The sequence below is a fragment of the Oratosquilla oratoria genome, chromosome 21, assembly GCF_046742065.1.
Source record: "Oratosquilla oratoria isolate Oo_2021 chromosome 21, ASM4674206v1, whole genome shotgun sequence".
In the NCBI taxonomy this organism is placed as follows: Eukaryota; Metazoa; Arthropoda; class Malacostraca; order Stomatopoda; family Squillidae; genus Oratosquilla; species Oratosquilla oratoria.
The window spans coordinates 59,477,907-59,494,108 of record NC_134797.1 but is presented as its reverse complement, the minus strand read 5'-3'; the positions used below and the strand labels follow the sequence as shown (position 1 = coordinate 59,494,108).

Genomic DNA, 16,202 nt, shown 5'->3' with positions numbered 1-16,202 from the left:
TTGAGGAAGGATGGGAGAGGACAGAAGACAGGGGTGAATGGAGATTGGTTGTATATGGATGATGTTGTGATTGCATGAGATGGAATGGGTGGGTGGATGGGGGGTAAGGTAGTATGTGTGAGCAAAATTTGACGCAGCCCGAAGGGATTTCTCCCTGTCCTCTCATTTTATACAATGGGGGGACGGAGAGGGGGGGTCGCCGATTTAATGAAGCGGCCTTACTGTGGATGTGCTGTGTCTTGCGACACTGCTTCTGACCCAGGGCAGTGGACAAGGTGCAGGGATGACCTGTCATTCAGGAGGTGCTAAGATAAGAGGGAGGGTGGAGGGGTGTGGAATGTATTCAGGGATGGAATGGGTGGGAATGGTTTTATGCCTTTTTCTTTTTGGCTACCCCCCTTGTAAGGGGGAAAAAGCCTTGGTGTATGTATGTATAATACACAGAGGTGTACAAGAAAGATGAAAAAGCAGTCAGAGATATAATAAAGAGAAATTGCCACCCCGTAAGAAAGGATGATGAAATAAAAGGCATCATATACTTTAAAAATCCCAAAACATCTTCACTGTTCATGAAGAATAACATGTTCAAATCGGAGGCATTGCAAAGGACCAATGTAATTTATGAATTCACTTGTCCAGAGGAAGACTTTGCACTTCCAGCTAGTTATATTGGTTATACCCAATGCACGTTTGGCAGAAGAATAGCGTACTATCAACAAACAGGGCTGATAAAGGAACATCTAAAGAAATACCACAACATTGTAATCACTAGGGAATTAATATCTAAACATACCAAAATCATAGGCCACCATAAATCCAGAAAGCTTCAACTTTTAGAGGCCATGTACATTAGAGAAAAAGACCCCTCCATCAATTTGCAATGCGACCTAACATCTAATATACCCCTGTACATTCATAAAATGCACTCCTTCACCTCTTCCTCCCCCTCAGCACAACTCACCCCCATTCCCCCTTCACCTTCACCTCTCCCTCCTCCTTCTCCTCCACACAACCCCTCTCCTCATGAGGTCACTGAACCATTTAAAAGGCCAGAGATTACTGGTAATCTGCTAATCACCTTCCTAAGCGAAGGTCATCCAGGGTCAAGATGTAACCGCCAGCCATTTAAACATTTTACCTATAAGGCATGTAGTAGTTATTTTTTCATTAAATTTAAAATGTAATTTTAATATGTTAAACTTAATTGTAATTCTAAGCTTTGATTTCTAGGTATAATCTTGTATATGTCCAACCACTAATGTAATTCAAACTTGTGGTATCATAAATATTTATTGTATCTTTAAAACAGAAATACCAGAAGATGTCTTATTAGAGACAAAACGTTGTGTAAGGAATTGGTATATGCCCACCCTATCCAAGGGAAGAATACATACATACATATACCAAGGCTTTTTCCCCTTACAAGGGAGGTAGCCAAAAAGGAAAAGGCATAAAATCACTCCCACCCATTTCAATCCCTGAATACACTCCACACCCCTCCACCCTCCCTCTCATGTTAGCACCTCCCGGATGACGGGTCATCCCTGCTCCTTGTCTATTGCCCTGGGTCAGAAGCAGTGTCGCAAGACACAGCACATCCACAGCAAGGCCGCTTCATTAAATCGGCGACCCCCCTCTCCGTCCCTCCATGCATAAAGGAGAAGACGGGGAGAAATCCCTTCGGGCTGCGTCAAAAATTTTGCTCACACATACTACCTCACCCTCCATCCCCCTGCCCATTCCACCTCATGCATCACAACATCATCCATATACAACCATTATCCATTCACCCCTGTCTTCTGTCCTCACCCATCCTTCCTCAACAGACATTCCCCTCTTCCCCAAAACCCTCTTCACCCCATCCATCCACCTCATCCTAGGACGTCCCTTCATGTTCACTCTCTCCACATCTGCCTTCCATACCTCTTTTACTAGTCTTTCTTCACTCATTCTTTCCATGTGTCCAAACCATCCTAATACTCTTTAATCAAACCTGTTTAAAAGAAAACCTGCTCCCAAAATACACACACACATATATATATATATATATATATATATGAGAGAAATATGCTAATGGCAGCGACATCAAACCGATAATTTTTATATACACACACACACACACACACACACACACACACACACACATACATACATACACCAAAGGCTTTTTCCCCCTACACGGGGGGTAGCCTATATATAATATATATATATATATAATATATATATATATATATATATATATATATATATATATATATGTATGTATGTATGTATATATTAGTATCTGTTAGATTGTGTAAGATAGTGTTGTAATGCAAAAATAATTTTTTAGACATGCTTTGTGGTATTATTAACTGATCTGAAATACATCCATGGTGTCTGATTTGTGACTCTGTAGGTTCGTGTAAGAGAGTCACGTGACAGGACAGGTGAACAGCGGCAGCGGGTAGATGGCGTCACACTTCGACTTCAGAATCTTCTTTATGAAGTCTCACATCTGAAGAAGGAAGTAAGGAAATGTCTTGAATTTCAATCTGCTGATGAAGAAATTGACTTGGTGCCTGTAGAGCAATTCTACAAAGAAGCTCCGGATTCAATTAGCCGTCCAGTAAGTAGTAGCTGTGGCATATCCCCCTCTTTGATTGTCACTGTTGCCTTTCCTTGCATTTTCCTTTATCAGTCTTTTCAGATTTGCTGTTCTCTCCCCATTCAGAATGAATGAGTATGTGAGTAAGTCTCCCCCTGCCAGTACGCAGTCTCTCCATCGTTAAGACCTCTGCTGTGCTTCCTTGTGGCTTCACACAGTATCTGGGTGCTCAGCAGCCCCAGGGTAAACCAGCAGAGGATCTTGGAGCAGCAGAGTGCCCTAGAAGTAATGATTGAAGGCCCACCGATGTGTGGATATGTCCTAATTCATGACTAACCCCTGCTCCACTGCCTTGTGGGTTACCTTTGGTTGGGATATTTCATCACCATCTTCAAGTACACTACAGGGAATCCTCTGTATATGAAACTGGTCATACAAAGATTCACTTACCTCTGTGGAAGCGTTGCATCCAGTATAGTTTTACTGACCTCCATGAAAGAGTTGTATCCAACATGAAACCTATCTTTTTCTTCAAATTTGTCTGTAGCACTACATTGATCAAATTCCTCAATAGGATCACTTACCCATGTTAGCTGGAAACCTGCAGAATTGGCCATTATTGGTGGAAAAAATTGAAATGTAAACATCTAGTATGTGAGTTTGTATATTTGCAATACCCAAAGATTCATGCCAGTTAGCCCTGCCAATTTATGAGCTAAGAGGGACACCCATCTTGGCCTGAACAGAGGACCCAAGAGGTGTGTTGCTAGTTTTAGGGGGGCTACCTATGCAACCACAGCACCGCTCAGGCATCACTCATTATTCAGGACCCCCTTCTCCAGGCCTTGCAGTGATGCCACACGTGTCAAATATATGGGTTAGTGACTTGTAATGGGTTTTCCTTTTCTTCCATCTGGGTGTCCAACACCACCCTCGTGGATGGGTGACCAATGGGTGGGAGCTGGTTTAGTTGTTGCCACTCTGACAGAAGCAGGTAGTACTAGGTTACATGGCTCCAGTAGAAGAACAACTGCCTTACTTATTTCCATTCATTCTGTCTGTTCCATGTTTATGTTTCAGCTTCTTATTACTTGTCTCTTAGCATATATGATAGAACATTTATCATTTTAACTAGGTGTGAGCTAACTATCCCACAGCCTTTCAACCACTATTGATATTTTAATGGATGAAATATTATTCAATATATTTTAGTAAATGACACATAAGTTTGTATGTTATGATGCTCTTAAGGAGAATATTCTCATGCTAAGTGTTTTATATTTAATAGGAAGACACAGTAGAAGAACCTCATCAGCAGCGTTTAGCTCGCCTTCACTGGGAGTTGGAACAACGTCGTGGGCAGACTCAGCTATTTGATCAGTTGACTCAGGAGAAGGAAGCTGTAGCAGCAACTATTGCAGAACAGGAAAAGAAACTTGCCTCTCTTGCGCCAAGGATCAATACAATTTTAGAAGTATGTCTATATATATATATATATATATATATTTTTTTTTGTCAGACTTAATTTTTTTTTGCAAGGGTGGTAGTTTTTATTTTAATGACTGGTTATGATGAAATTTTATTAATTGATGCAAAAGATCAAGGCTACTTGCTGGCCAAGAGGGTTAGAGTGTCGCTACTTTCGGCGGAGTTCGAAGTGATGACAGTTCAAACCCTGCCATCAACAAGTTGGACCAAGGGCATGGTTCATTCAATTCTGTGCTACAAAATCCTCTGTGAGAGGCATTGTCCTAGCCTCTCAATAGTAATATTGGACTGGCTAGTAAGATTATTTAATGTGTGTCTAAGGGAGGGTAGTGTGCTGGAGGAATGGAGGAGTGCCTGTTTATTTCTGCTTTACTAGGGAAAAAGATTGTATGAAGGAGTGATTGTGCCGACAGCACTGTACGGGTCAGAAACATGGACCATAAGAGAGGAGAAATTTGAATGTGTTTGAGATGAGGTGCTTGAGAATTATGATAGGGATTACTAGGCTGGATAGAATGAGAAATGAGGTGAGGAGGAGAACGGGGGTGGAAAGGGAGTTGGGAGATAGGGTTGATGAAAGAGTATTAGGATGGTTTGGACACATGGAAAGAATGAGTGAAGAAAGACTAGTAAAAGAGATGTGGAAGGCAGAGGTGGAAGGAGTGAACATGAGGGGTTGACCTAGGATGAGATGGATGGATGAGGTAAAAGGGGTTTTAGGAAAGGGGAATGTCTGTTGAGGAAGGACGGGAGAGGACAGAAGATAGGGGTGAATGGAGAATGGTTGTGTATGGATGATGGTGTGATGCATGAGGTGGAATGGATGGGGGGTGGGGAGTATGTGTGAGAAATAAATTGATGCAGGCCAAAGGGATTTCTCCCTGTCTTCTTTTCTGGTTGAGGGGACGGAGAGGGGGGGTTGGTTATTTAATGAAATGGCCATGCTGTGGATGTGCTATGACTTGTGACACTACTTCTGACCCAGGGCAGTGGGTGAGATGCAGGAATGACCCGTCATCCAGGAGGAGCCAAGAAAAGAGGAAGGGAGGGGTGGTGGATGGGAGCAGAGTGTGTGGGGATGAAATGGGTGGGAGTGGATTTATGCCTTTGACTTTGACTGCTTCACTTGTAAGGGGGGTAAAAGCCAATGGTATATGTATGTATGTATTTCCTTTTCTTAACTTTGTGTCCTTAAAAAAATTACCATTTATTTTTTAGGCCACCAAACCCTTACAAGATGCACTGGAGCTGCCATTGGACACAAGGAGAGAGCAGCAACGAATGGGGCGTCTCCTGCCCACACCACTGTACACTGTGTGGGTTCAGGTGTGTGTTACCAAAACCATTTATGGGTGGGTTGAACAAATACTGAAAGTGCAAGATAAGTAATTTTTATTGATATGATGCTTGGAGGGGAGGGGAATATGTTGGGGATGGAATGGATGGGAGTGGTTTTTATGCCTTTGTTTTTTGGCTACTTCTCTTGTAAGGGAGAAAAAGTAATAAAAAGATGTTTTGGAAAGAAATTAAGAGAGGAAGAGGAGGTGAATCAAGTAGAGAAGAAAAGGTAAAAGGTGTAGATGGAGAGATGATAATGGAGGAGAAGGCAGTAAGGGGAAGATGGGCAGAATATTTTAGGCAGTTGCTTAATGTGAAGGAGGATAGGGAGGGAAAGATAGCTGCATTGGGAAATGCTAAGAAAATGAGAGTGATGAGTGAGGAAAATGGAGGAGAAATAAGGAAGGATGAAGTGAAGGCAGCAGTTAAGATGATGAAAGCAGGTAAGGCACCTGGTCTGGATGGATGCCATGCAGAATGTCTTAAAAAAAAAGGAGGTATAGTGATGGTGGACTGGCTGGTGAGGTTATTTAATGTTTGCTGGAGAGAAGGTAGAGTGCCAGAGGACTGGAGGAGTGCGTATATAGTTCCACTTTACAAGGGAAAGGGGGACAAGTGTGAATGTAGTAGTTTCAGAGGGATTAGCTTGTTAAGTGTAGTTGGGAAGGCTTATGGGAGGATCTTGATTGAGAGGATTAGGAGAGGAACAGAAGGAGTAATTGGTGAGGAACAGTGTGGATTTAGGACAGGTAGAGGTTGTGTAGATAAGATTTTTGTGGTAAGACAGATATGTGAGAAAGCTATAGGTAAGGGGAAGGATGTTTTTTGGGCCTTTATGGATCTGGAAAAGGCTTACGATAGGGTAGACAGAAAGGCACTGTGGGAGGTTATGCGGATATACGGGATAGGAGGAAAGCTTCTAGAAGCTGTCAAGAGTTTTTATGAGAGTAGTAGAGCATGTGTCAGGATTAGAAATGGAGAGAGTGAGTGGTTTGAGGTAAAGGTGGGACTTCGTCAGGGATGCGTTATGTCACCCTGGCTGTTCAACTTATACATGGATGGGGTGGTGCAAGAGGTGAATGCAAGGGTTGTGGGTCAGGGATTGGAGATGGTTAAGGAAAATAGAGAAAAGTGGGAGGTGAGCCAGCTGTTGTTTGCAGACGACACTGCGCTTGTGGCAGGATCGGAGGAGGGATTGAGGAAGCTGGTGACAGAGTTTGGGAGAGTGTGTGATAGAAGAAAGCTGAAGACAAATGTGGGTAAAAGTAAGGTGATGAGATGTACAAGGGGTGAAAGTGGCAGTAATCTGGAAGTGAGCATTAAGGGAGAGCGACTGGAGGAAGTGGATAGTTTTAGATATTTGGGTGCAAATGTGGCAGGAAAGGGTGGAGTGAAGGTGGAGGTAGAATGTAGATTGAGAGAAGCAAGCAAATGCCTTGGTGGTTTATAAAGTGTAATGAGGAATAGGAATCTGGGAATGGATGCTAAGAGGAGACTGTATGAAAGAGTGATTGTGCCAAGAGCACTGTATGGAGCAGAAACATGGAACATAAAAGAAGAAGAGAGAAGGAACTTGAATGTGTTTGAGATGAAATGTCTGAGAAGTATGATGGGGGTTACTAGGCTAGATAGAGTGAGAAATGAGGAAGTGAGGAGGAGAACAGGGGTGGAAAGGGAGCTGGGAGATAGGGTTGATGAAAGAGTATTAGGATGGTTTGGACACATGGAAAGAATGAGTGAAGAAAGACTAGTAAAGGAGGTATGGAAGGCAGATGTGGAGGAAGTGAACATGAAGGGACGTCCTAGGATGAGATGAATGGATGGGGTGAAGGGGGCTTTGGGGAAGAGGGGAATGTCTATTGAGGAAGGACGGGAGAGGACAGAAGACAGGGGTGAATGGAGAATGGTTGTATATGGAAAATGTTGTGATGCATGAGGTGGATTGGACGGGGGAATGGGGGGTGAGGTAGTGTGTGTGAGCAAAAATTTTTTACGCAGCCCGAAGGGATTTCTCCCCGTCCTCTCCTTTATATGGGGGGACGGAGAGGGGGGGTCGCTGATTTAATGAAGCGGCCTTGCTGTGGATGTGCTGTGTCCTGCGACACTGCTTCTGACCCAGGGCAGTGGACAGGGTGCAGGGATGACCCGTCATCTAGGAGGTGCTAAGATGGGAGGGAGGGTGGAGGGGTGTGGAGTGTTTTCGGGGATGGAATGGGTGGGAATGTTTTTGTGCCTTGTCCTTTTTGGCTACCTCCCTGGTAAGGGGGAAAAAAGCCTTGGTATATGTATGTATGTATATGTATGTATGTATGATGCTTGGCTGTGTGCTCCATTGCCCACTTTTCAAGCAGCTGCACGGAGTGTTGAGATGGCGAGAAGAGGATGATACCACCCCAAGAAGGTGGAAGGCAGTAGTGATGTACCGAAGCTTCGGTATCGGTATCGGTAAATATCGGTTTATTTTCAAGCTATCGGTATCGGTAAAATAGAAGGTATCGGTATGTCGGTATCGGTATTGAAAAATAAATACCGATACCGATACCGATACCTTGAGAGAAAATTTAAGTTAAATTACTTTCATTCATGAAACAAATAAATGATTATATAAATATATAAAGTAAAGGGTGTCTTTCACGCCATGTGGTTGTGGAATCATTTGCGTCTTATGTAAGAAGAGAAGAGAGCTAGCTGATGGCTATTATCCTATTACCCTTTTCGATCTCATTCTTAATATTTATTTATTGTAATTATTTATTTATATTTAATATTTGAACTTGCATTTTTCAGATAGTCAATATTGTGATAAATTTATTAAATTACAATTAGAATTGCCAGAATTAGCAATAATGCCTAAGTCAAAGCAAAGTGTTATATGGAATCTAGTGACAGTATGCAAAGATGATTCTTCAAAAGTATCCTGTAATTTCTGTAATACAATATTAAGCAGAGGAGGAATAAACAGGCAAACCCAAACAACAAAAAATATTAGAAAGCATCTTCAACATAAACATCCTGATGAGTTTGGAAATGCCGAATTGGAGCAGAAAAAAGCAGCTGAATCAAACCCAACACTTGCCTCATTCTTAAATGTTCCACCTACCAAAAAGCTAAAAATTTCAACTTCAACTTCTAGTCAAAGTCAAACAGGCTGTTCAAGTGCAAAACAGGTATCTCAACAGCCAACTCTTGAAGCTACTCTCCAGTACAAAAAGATTTGGGACATCAACAGTGCTCCAGCAAAAGAGGTACACAAATATATTGCTGAAATGATCACAATAGATTGTCAACCTATATCTATTGTAGAAGATCTGGGATTTGCTAGGCTCCTTAATCACTTAAAACCAAACTATAAGATCCCAAGCAGGAAATACATCTCTAACACAACTATCCCAGAGCTTTATGAAAAAGTGCACAATAAAGTACAAGGCATTGTGAGCAATGCGCAAAATATCGGTATCGGTATCGGTAACCCATTAAATTCCTGTATCGGTATCGGTATCGGTAAAATGCTAAAAAAATATCGGTATCGGTAAAAATTTTGGTTCTGGCACATCACTAGAAGGCAGTTATCCAAACTTCACAAATTTTGGGAAATGGACACTGCAAATCCCACTCTCCTCAAGGAAGTGTTGCCCATATGAGTGACACTATCCACTGCCTCCAATATTTTTCCTTTGAAACTTATCTCCAGCTTGATCCCATCCCCAGCTCTCGTACATCTCATACTTTACTCTTATCCACAATTACTTTCAACTTCCACCTATTGTATACCTTCCCAAACTCCATCACTAACCTATCTCAGACCCTCCTCTGATTCAGCCACAAGCACAGTGTCATCACCAAACAACAACTGATTCACCTTCCACTTCCCTCCATTTTCTAACCACTCCGTCCACGTACACATTGAACAACCATGTTGGCATAACACACCACTGGCACAGCCCCACCTTCACCTCAAACCACTTGCCTCTCATCATTTCCAACCCTAACACAAGCTTATCTACTCTTGACTTCCCTTAACAGCTTTCCCCCTATTCTATATATTTGCAATATCTCCCACAATGTCTTCCAGTTTACCCTGTCATAAGCCTCTAAATCCTTAAAGGCCCTAAACCATCCTTACCTTTTCCCCAAAACTTCTCATAAATATGCTTTATCACTAAAATTTTATCCACACATCCTATACCTTTCCTAAACACACACTGTTCTCACCAATTACTTTATTTATTCCTATCCTAATCCTCTTAATTAACACTTTCCCATATACCTCCTCAACTATGCTCAACAGACTGATCCCTCCTAAACTACTACACTCACATTTGTCCTCTTTTCTTTTGTAAAACAGAACTATACAAGCATTCTTTCAGTCCTGAAGCACACTCCCCTCCCTCAGTTACACGTTAAACAACCTCATTAGCCAATCCAACATAACCATCCTCCCTCAGACAGACATACCAATGCTAACCAGGTGGCTTAACAGCTCTAATTGTCAATGCTTCTTGTACCTTGTCTGTACCTATATCCTTGTCATTTTCTTCTATCAGAGTCATTTTCCTAGTTCCTTCCACTGTCACAATCAATCCATCTCCAACCCCCTCTACATTCAATAACTCTGAAATACTTTACTCATTTTCCCCATTCTGCCTTTCAATGAAATATGTCCAGTTGTTGTTTGCTGACGACACTGTTCTTGTAGCAAGATCTGAGAATAGATTAAGGAAGTTAGTGACGGAAGTTGGGAAGGTGTATGAAAGGAGGAAGTTGAAGATAAATGTGGGTAAAAGTAAGGTGATGATGAGATGTACAAGGGGAGAGGATAGCAGAAGATTGGGAGTGAGTATTAACCCCTTCCATACGGTGCCGCACACGTAGGCGTCATGGACTTAGATCTCAGTGGCAGCAGCCAATGCCAGCCGTACGACGTGTCGTAATAATACTCGCATCATAAAATATAGTCACCGCTTATATCGATCGTTCTCTCTTCACCCGTGAATTTTGATAACCATAGAAAATGCGATTACAAAAGAATTAGAAAGAATGTCATTATGGAGGGGCGACTACAATAAATATAATCAAGACGCCGATATGGCAGCCTCGCGAATACACTCGCTCCCCATGACGCCTACGTGTGCGGCACCGTATGGAAGGGGTTAAGGGGGAGAGACTGGAGGATGTGGAGATCTTAGATACTTTGGTGTGAATGTGGTGGGAAAAGGAGGAAAGGAGGTGGAGGTAGAAAGTCTTCCCATTTATTCTCATCTGTGCCACAACCAGTCACATTTAATGACCCAAATTTTAGGATTCTAGTTGGACCCTCGTATACTGTGACTTCTCATAGGATGATCATAGAGAGAGCAGGAGCTTGAGCCCCATCACTCCATCCCACTTTGTTGCCTTTTATGACTTTTATGGGAATCACAATGGCAGAATTCTTTCCTCCTTCTACCACAGGGAGAAAGAAAAGATATATTCAAAGAAGTGGTAAAGGACAGTTTGAAGGAAATAGTATAGAGATAGTCATAGTGTGAAAAGTAGCTTCATTCCTCTAGGAGTAGAGATTTCACTCTACATATACATATATACATATACCAAGGCTTTTTTTCCCCCTTACCAGGGGGGTAGCCAAAAAGGACAAGGCACAAAAACATTCCCACCCATTTCATCCCCGAAAACACTCCACACCCCTCCACCCTCCCTCCCATCTTAGCACCTCCTAGATGACGGGTCATCCCTGCACCCTGTCCACTGCCCTGGGTCAGAAGCAGTGTCGCAGGACACAGCACATCCACAGCAAGGCCGCTTCATTAAATCGGCGACCCCCCCTCTCCGTCTCCCCATATAAAGGAGAGGACGGGGAGAAATCCCTTCGGGCTGCGTCAAAAGTTTTGCTCACACGCACTACCTCACTACTTAAGACAAATGATGTGTGGCTCTGGTCTGTAGGGGCAGGCCAAATCAGTCCCTAAAGTATAGCAAGAAGCATTTTTCCCCTAATATTTATTTATTTACTTATTTATTTGGGAAGCTTGTTGGCTGAGTGGGTTAGGGTGTCATTACTTGCGGTGAAGGTCCAGGGGATGGTGGTTCAAATCCTGCCACCGGCGAAGTTGAACAAAGGGCATGGTTCATTAAATTCCACACTACAAAGTTCTCTGTAAGGGGCACCATCCTAGGCTCCCAATAGGGGGAGTTTGTAGCGTGAAACCTTATAATTTATTTATTTATTATTATTATTATTATTATTTTATATATATATATAAATATATATATATATATATATATATATATATAATTATATATATATATATATATATATATATATATATATATATATATATATATATATATTTTGTAGTGAAAGCACATATACACACCCCTACATGTATCCAGAGCCCATTCATCATTTCTCTTGTCTTAGCACCTTGTGGATGAAGGTTCATCCCTGTCCCCTGTCACACTACTCAAGTAAGTAATGCAAATTAATTTTATTTTATTTCAGGCAGGAGCATATGGGGAAGCCTGCGACAACCTGGTGCACGTTGAAATCAGAGGTGATGCAGAAGCTGCCAGGAAGCTCATTGCTGTGGAAGAAGAGTCTAAAGTTGACACCAACTCAGATTCTGATCTTGAACAGGAGTCGGCTGAGGTTTGTGAAATAATATTTGTAAAGATGATGATGACAAACATAGACTTTGTTTGATTTGAGTATGGATGGCAGTTATCAGATGGGAAGGACAGGTACTCCTCGTTTAACGACGACAATTGGGACCAGCGCGCCGTCGTTAACCGAATTGGTTGTTAAGCGAAAGTGTATACATATACATACATGTACTGTATGTACAATGTCCAAGAATACATGTATCTTTATTTTTGTGTATTTTCCCTCTTTTATACAGTACATTAAAGCTTTATTTACTGTTTATTTACTGTTTATTTACGGTGGTTAGGTTCCTAAAATTACCGTATATGACCAAATCCGCGTATGCTGACATTCCATATTGAATACCGGGGTATTTTTTTAGTTTCGACCATGGGCGCAATATAGCAATAGAAAATTATTAATTTTGTAAATTAAAATGTATCAACGTAATATGCAATTTTGTGGGCGGAAATGAAAGTAAAAAATACCTTGCTACAAGAAAATAAGCTAATGAACGAAGTCGGTAGCATACGCTCGGGACGCCATCTTGTTGTCTGCTAACTTCTCTCACGACGACGACAACGAGGACGAGCCGGATGACATTTAATTTGCAGGTAATGATTTATTAAACATAGGTTAGGTTAGTTTAGTTTAGGTTAGACGAATTAATTTATCATCCTTTCATTTCTTTGACATCGGCATCTATCATAACAAACATGGTGTACCATTCGTCCGACATGACTTCGTTACTTACGAAATCTGTTTTAGCATTTTTTTTTCATTTCCGCTCACAAAATTGCATATTACGTTGATACATTATAATTTACAAAATTAATAATTAATTTTCTATTGTTATATTGCGCCCATGGTCGAAACTAAAATTTACCACTACCGGTATACACTGTACCCCAGGTAGTTTTTGCAGCTTGCAGGATGGTAATGTAGACCTAAGCTTCAGAACACTTTACCTCACAGCTAATATGCACCGTACAAGTTCATTTATAACATCATACAAATTTGCCTCAGCCAACTTAATTATCGTACACGAAGTCGTAACTTCGGGAGATTTATGTTAAACGACGTCATAAAGCCCGTCGTTACTCCGAGTTGTCGTTAACCGAGTAGGTCGTTAAACGAGGAGTACCTGTAGATCAAAAGTAATGGGTGAGTGGAGAATGGTTGTGTATAGATGCTGTGATGCAAGGGACTGGGTGGGGGGATTGGGGATGGTTAGGGAGTGGTTATGTGTGAATGGTATTTTGATGCAGCCCAAAGGGATTTCTCCCCATTTTCAAATTTTCTGTATGAGGGGACGGGGGTAGGGGTCGCTGATTAAATGAAGCAACCTTGTTGTGGATATCTGTCTATATATGCATTCAATCCTTGCTATTCACTCTATTTGTATTCACTATTTTGTACATTCACTAATGGTTAATGAGCAAATAATACTAATTCAATGTTTTGGTGATTTGTGAATTAGGTGGAGCTCAGATGAGAAAGAGGAAAGTGTGGTGGATGGGAGGGGAATGGGTAGGAGTAGGTCCATGCCTTTTGGCTTGGCTACCTTCCTTATAAGAAGGAAGAAGCTCTTGGTATATAGATAGATTTGATAATACATATTGCTTACTTATCCCTCCCTATTGCTACATACATATACCAAAGGCTTTTACCCCCTTAGAAGGGAGATAGCATAAATTCCACTCCCACCCCCATCCCCTACTGCTACCTTTCTTAAATCTTTCCTTTGCCACCTCTATCACTTCTCTTATTTGGTGTAATATTGTCCCTAAAGATGGAAGTTCTTGCTGTTGGCAACAAAATGCAACACATACAGTACTGTATTTTACCAATATTCATTATACAAGTATTGGTTTTTGGTGCTCATAACAGGAAAATTCAAACCGTAAGAAGAGGAATCGCCGTGACCAGAAGATGGATAGTGATGAAAGCAGTGAGGTGCGGCAGATACTTAGCTTGCACCCACTTCATGTCAATGTTACCATTAAGACAAAGAGTAAGTTGAGTATGAAATAAAATTCCTTGTGTATGAGGGCATATCATACCATGTGGATAAATATATATATATAGTTTGTATTGATATTGACTTTTATTTCTGGTGGAATGATTACATAGATTTAATTTGTCTTTTTTCTGTATGTCAACTTAGATAGCAGCAGTGTAGTGATAGCATTCCACTATCTGCAGAACCTGCGCATTGTCACTACCAAATGCTCTCTTCAGTTGGCAGAAAAAACCAGACCAAATATGACGTAAGTTCTTGACATAACTTGAATTAATACAGCAGTGAGAATTATGTTGCTGTGAATATATTTAAGTTGGATGAAATAAGGTTTACATTTCCTTGATTTTTTCAAGGTCTTACATATGTAAGAAAATGGAAAGAATGAATGATGAAAGATTAGTAAAAAAGGTGTGGAAGGAGTGAACTTGAGGGGATGACTGAGGATGAGATGGATGGATGGGGTGAAGGAGGTGTTGAGAAAGAGGAGTGTGTCTTTTGAGCAAGGAAGGGAGAATGCAGGAGATAGGGATGAGTGGAGAGGGACTGTGTAGATGATACTGTTATGCAGGGAAGAGAGGGGCAGGGGATGGGGGTAGGGGGTGTTTATGTGTGAATGATATTTTGATGCAGCATGAAGGGATTTCTCCTGTCTTCTCTTTTTCTGCATGAGGGGACAGAGGGGGGGTTGCCTATTTAATGAAGCAGCCTTGCTCTGGATGTGCTGTGTCTTGCTGCACTGCTTCTGACCCAGGGCAGTGGACAAGATGCAGGGATGACCCGTCATCCAGGAGGTGCCAAGATAAGAGGGAGGGGAGTGGAGTATGTAGGGGACAGAATGGGTGGGAGTGGTTTCTATGCCATTGCTGTTTTTGGCTACTTCCCTTGTAAAGGGGAAAAAGCCTTTAGTGTATGTATGCACTTACCTTATAAGGGGGTGAAAAGCTCTTGGGATATAGATTTTTTTTTTTTTTCCTCTTTCTCTCTGAATAATAACCAGTGGGAATCCTTCAGTTACATGGGAGATCCATTCCTATGGACTGACATAAGGCAATTTTCGACACATGGTGAAATTACCATAGCGTAAGTCCATACCTAATTTAAAACACCCTAAAGTCATATGTATATCTCAAGTAACAGAACTAGGAAGAGTTTGCCTTATGTTTTGGAGCCATACCAAAAAAAAAAAAAAAAAAAAAAAATGTAAACAAATTACGTGGTGTCCAGAGAATGTATGCTGGGATCCAAGCAGCACCACTTCTCCCAAACAAATGCTGTGTAATAGTATATTCTTCTGCCATGCTCACAAACAAGTTTGCCTGCTTCAAAAAGAATTTATTTTTCTAATAATTTATAAGACAAGCAACGGGCTGTGCCCAACCCTGCTAGGTGGGGGCTCAGCCCTTCAGGTGAGCTCGCTTCGCTCACAGCCAACCAGTCATCTCTGTTGCTGTGATGTCACTGCTCTCGGCCAATCACTCATCTCCATTGCCGTTATGTCACCACTCTTGGCCAATCAGTTGTCTCCATGGTTGTGATGCCACCACTCTTGCAGCCTATCAAGGGCTGGAGGGGACATGTCCCCTTGAGGGATTTCCTGTTTCTGGTCTGATTTAGATTGATATCAACAGGAATTCTTTTATTAGTATATAGATTACTTTCATAAAGTTGAAATGACATGTTAAGGACAACAGATCAAGGAAATGCCAGCATGTGGAATCTTCATAAAAGAGTAAAACATACACACATATACCAAAGGCTTTCCCCCCTTACAAGGGAGATAACCAAAAAATAAAGGCATAATAAAAGTACATACATATATACATACATATACCAAGGCTTTTTCCCCCTTACAAGGGGGGTAGCCAAAAAGAAAAAGGCATAAAATCATTCCCACCCATTCCATCCCTGAATACACTCCACACCCCTCCACCCTCCCTCTTATCTTAGCACCTCCTGAATGACGGGTCATCCCTGCACCTTGTCCACTGCCCTGGGTCAGAAGCAGTGTCGCAAGACACAACACATCCACAGCAAGGCCACTTCATTAAATCGGCGACCCCCCCTCTCTGTCCCCCCATTGCATAAAATGAGAGGACGGGGAGAAATCCCTTCAGGCTGCGTCAAAT

At 41.7% G+C, this 16,202-nt stretch overlaps 1 protein-coding gene across 1 annotated transcript in view; it reads left to right on the top strand.

Annotated features, from left to right (window-relative positions):
* The window catches only part of thoc5 (THO complex subunit 5), a 53,291-nt gene that overhangs the window by 14,592 nt on the left and 22,497 nt on the right, over nt 1-16,202 (top strand). Inside the window, exons 4-9 of the mRNA XM_076205025.1 lie at nt 2,399-2,608; nt 3,876-4,061; nt 5,294-5,401; nt 11,913-12,059; nt 13,944-14,067; nt 14,221-14,323. Of these exons, the coding sequence (XP_076061140.1) occupies nt 2,399-2,608; nt 3,876-4,061; nt 5,294-5,401; nt 11,913-12,059; nt 13,944-14,067; nt 14,221-14,323 (878 nt within the window). The remainder of the gene's footprint in view (nt 1-2,398; nt 2,609-3,875; nt 4,062-5,293; nt 5,402-11,912; nt 12,060-13,943; nt 14,068-14,220; nt 14,324-16,202) is intronic.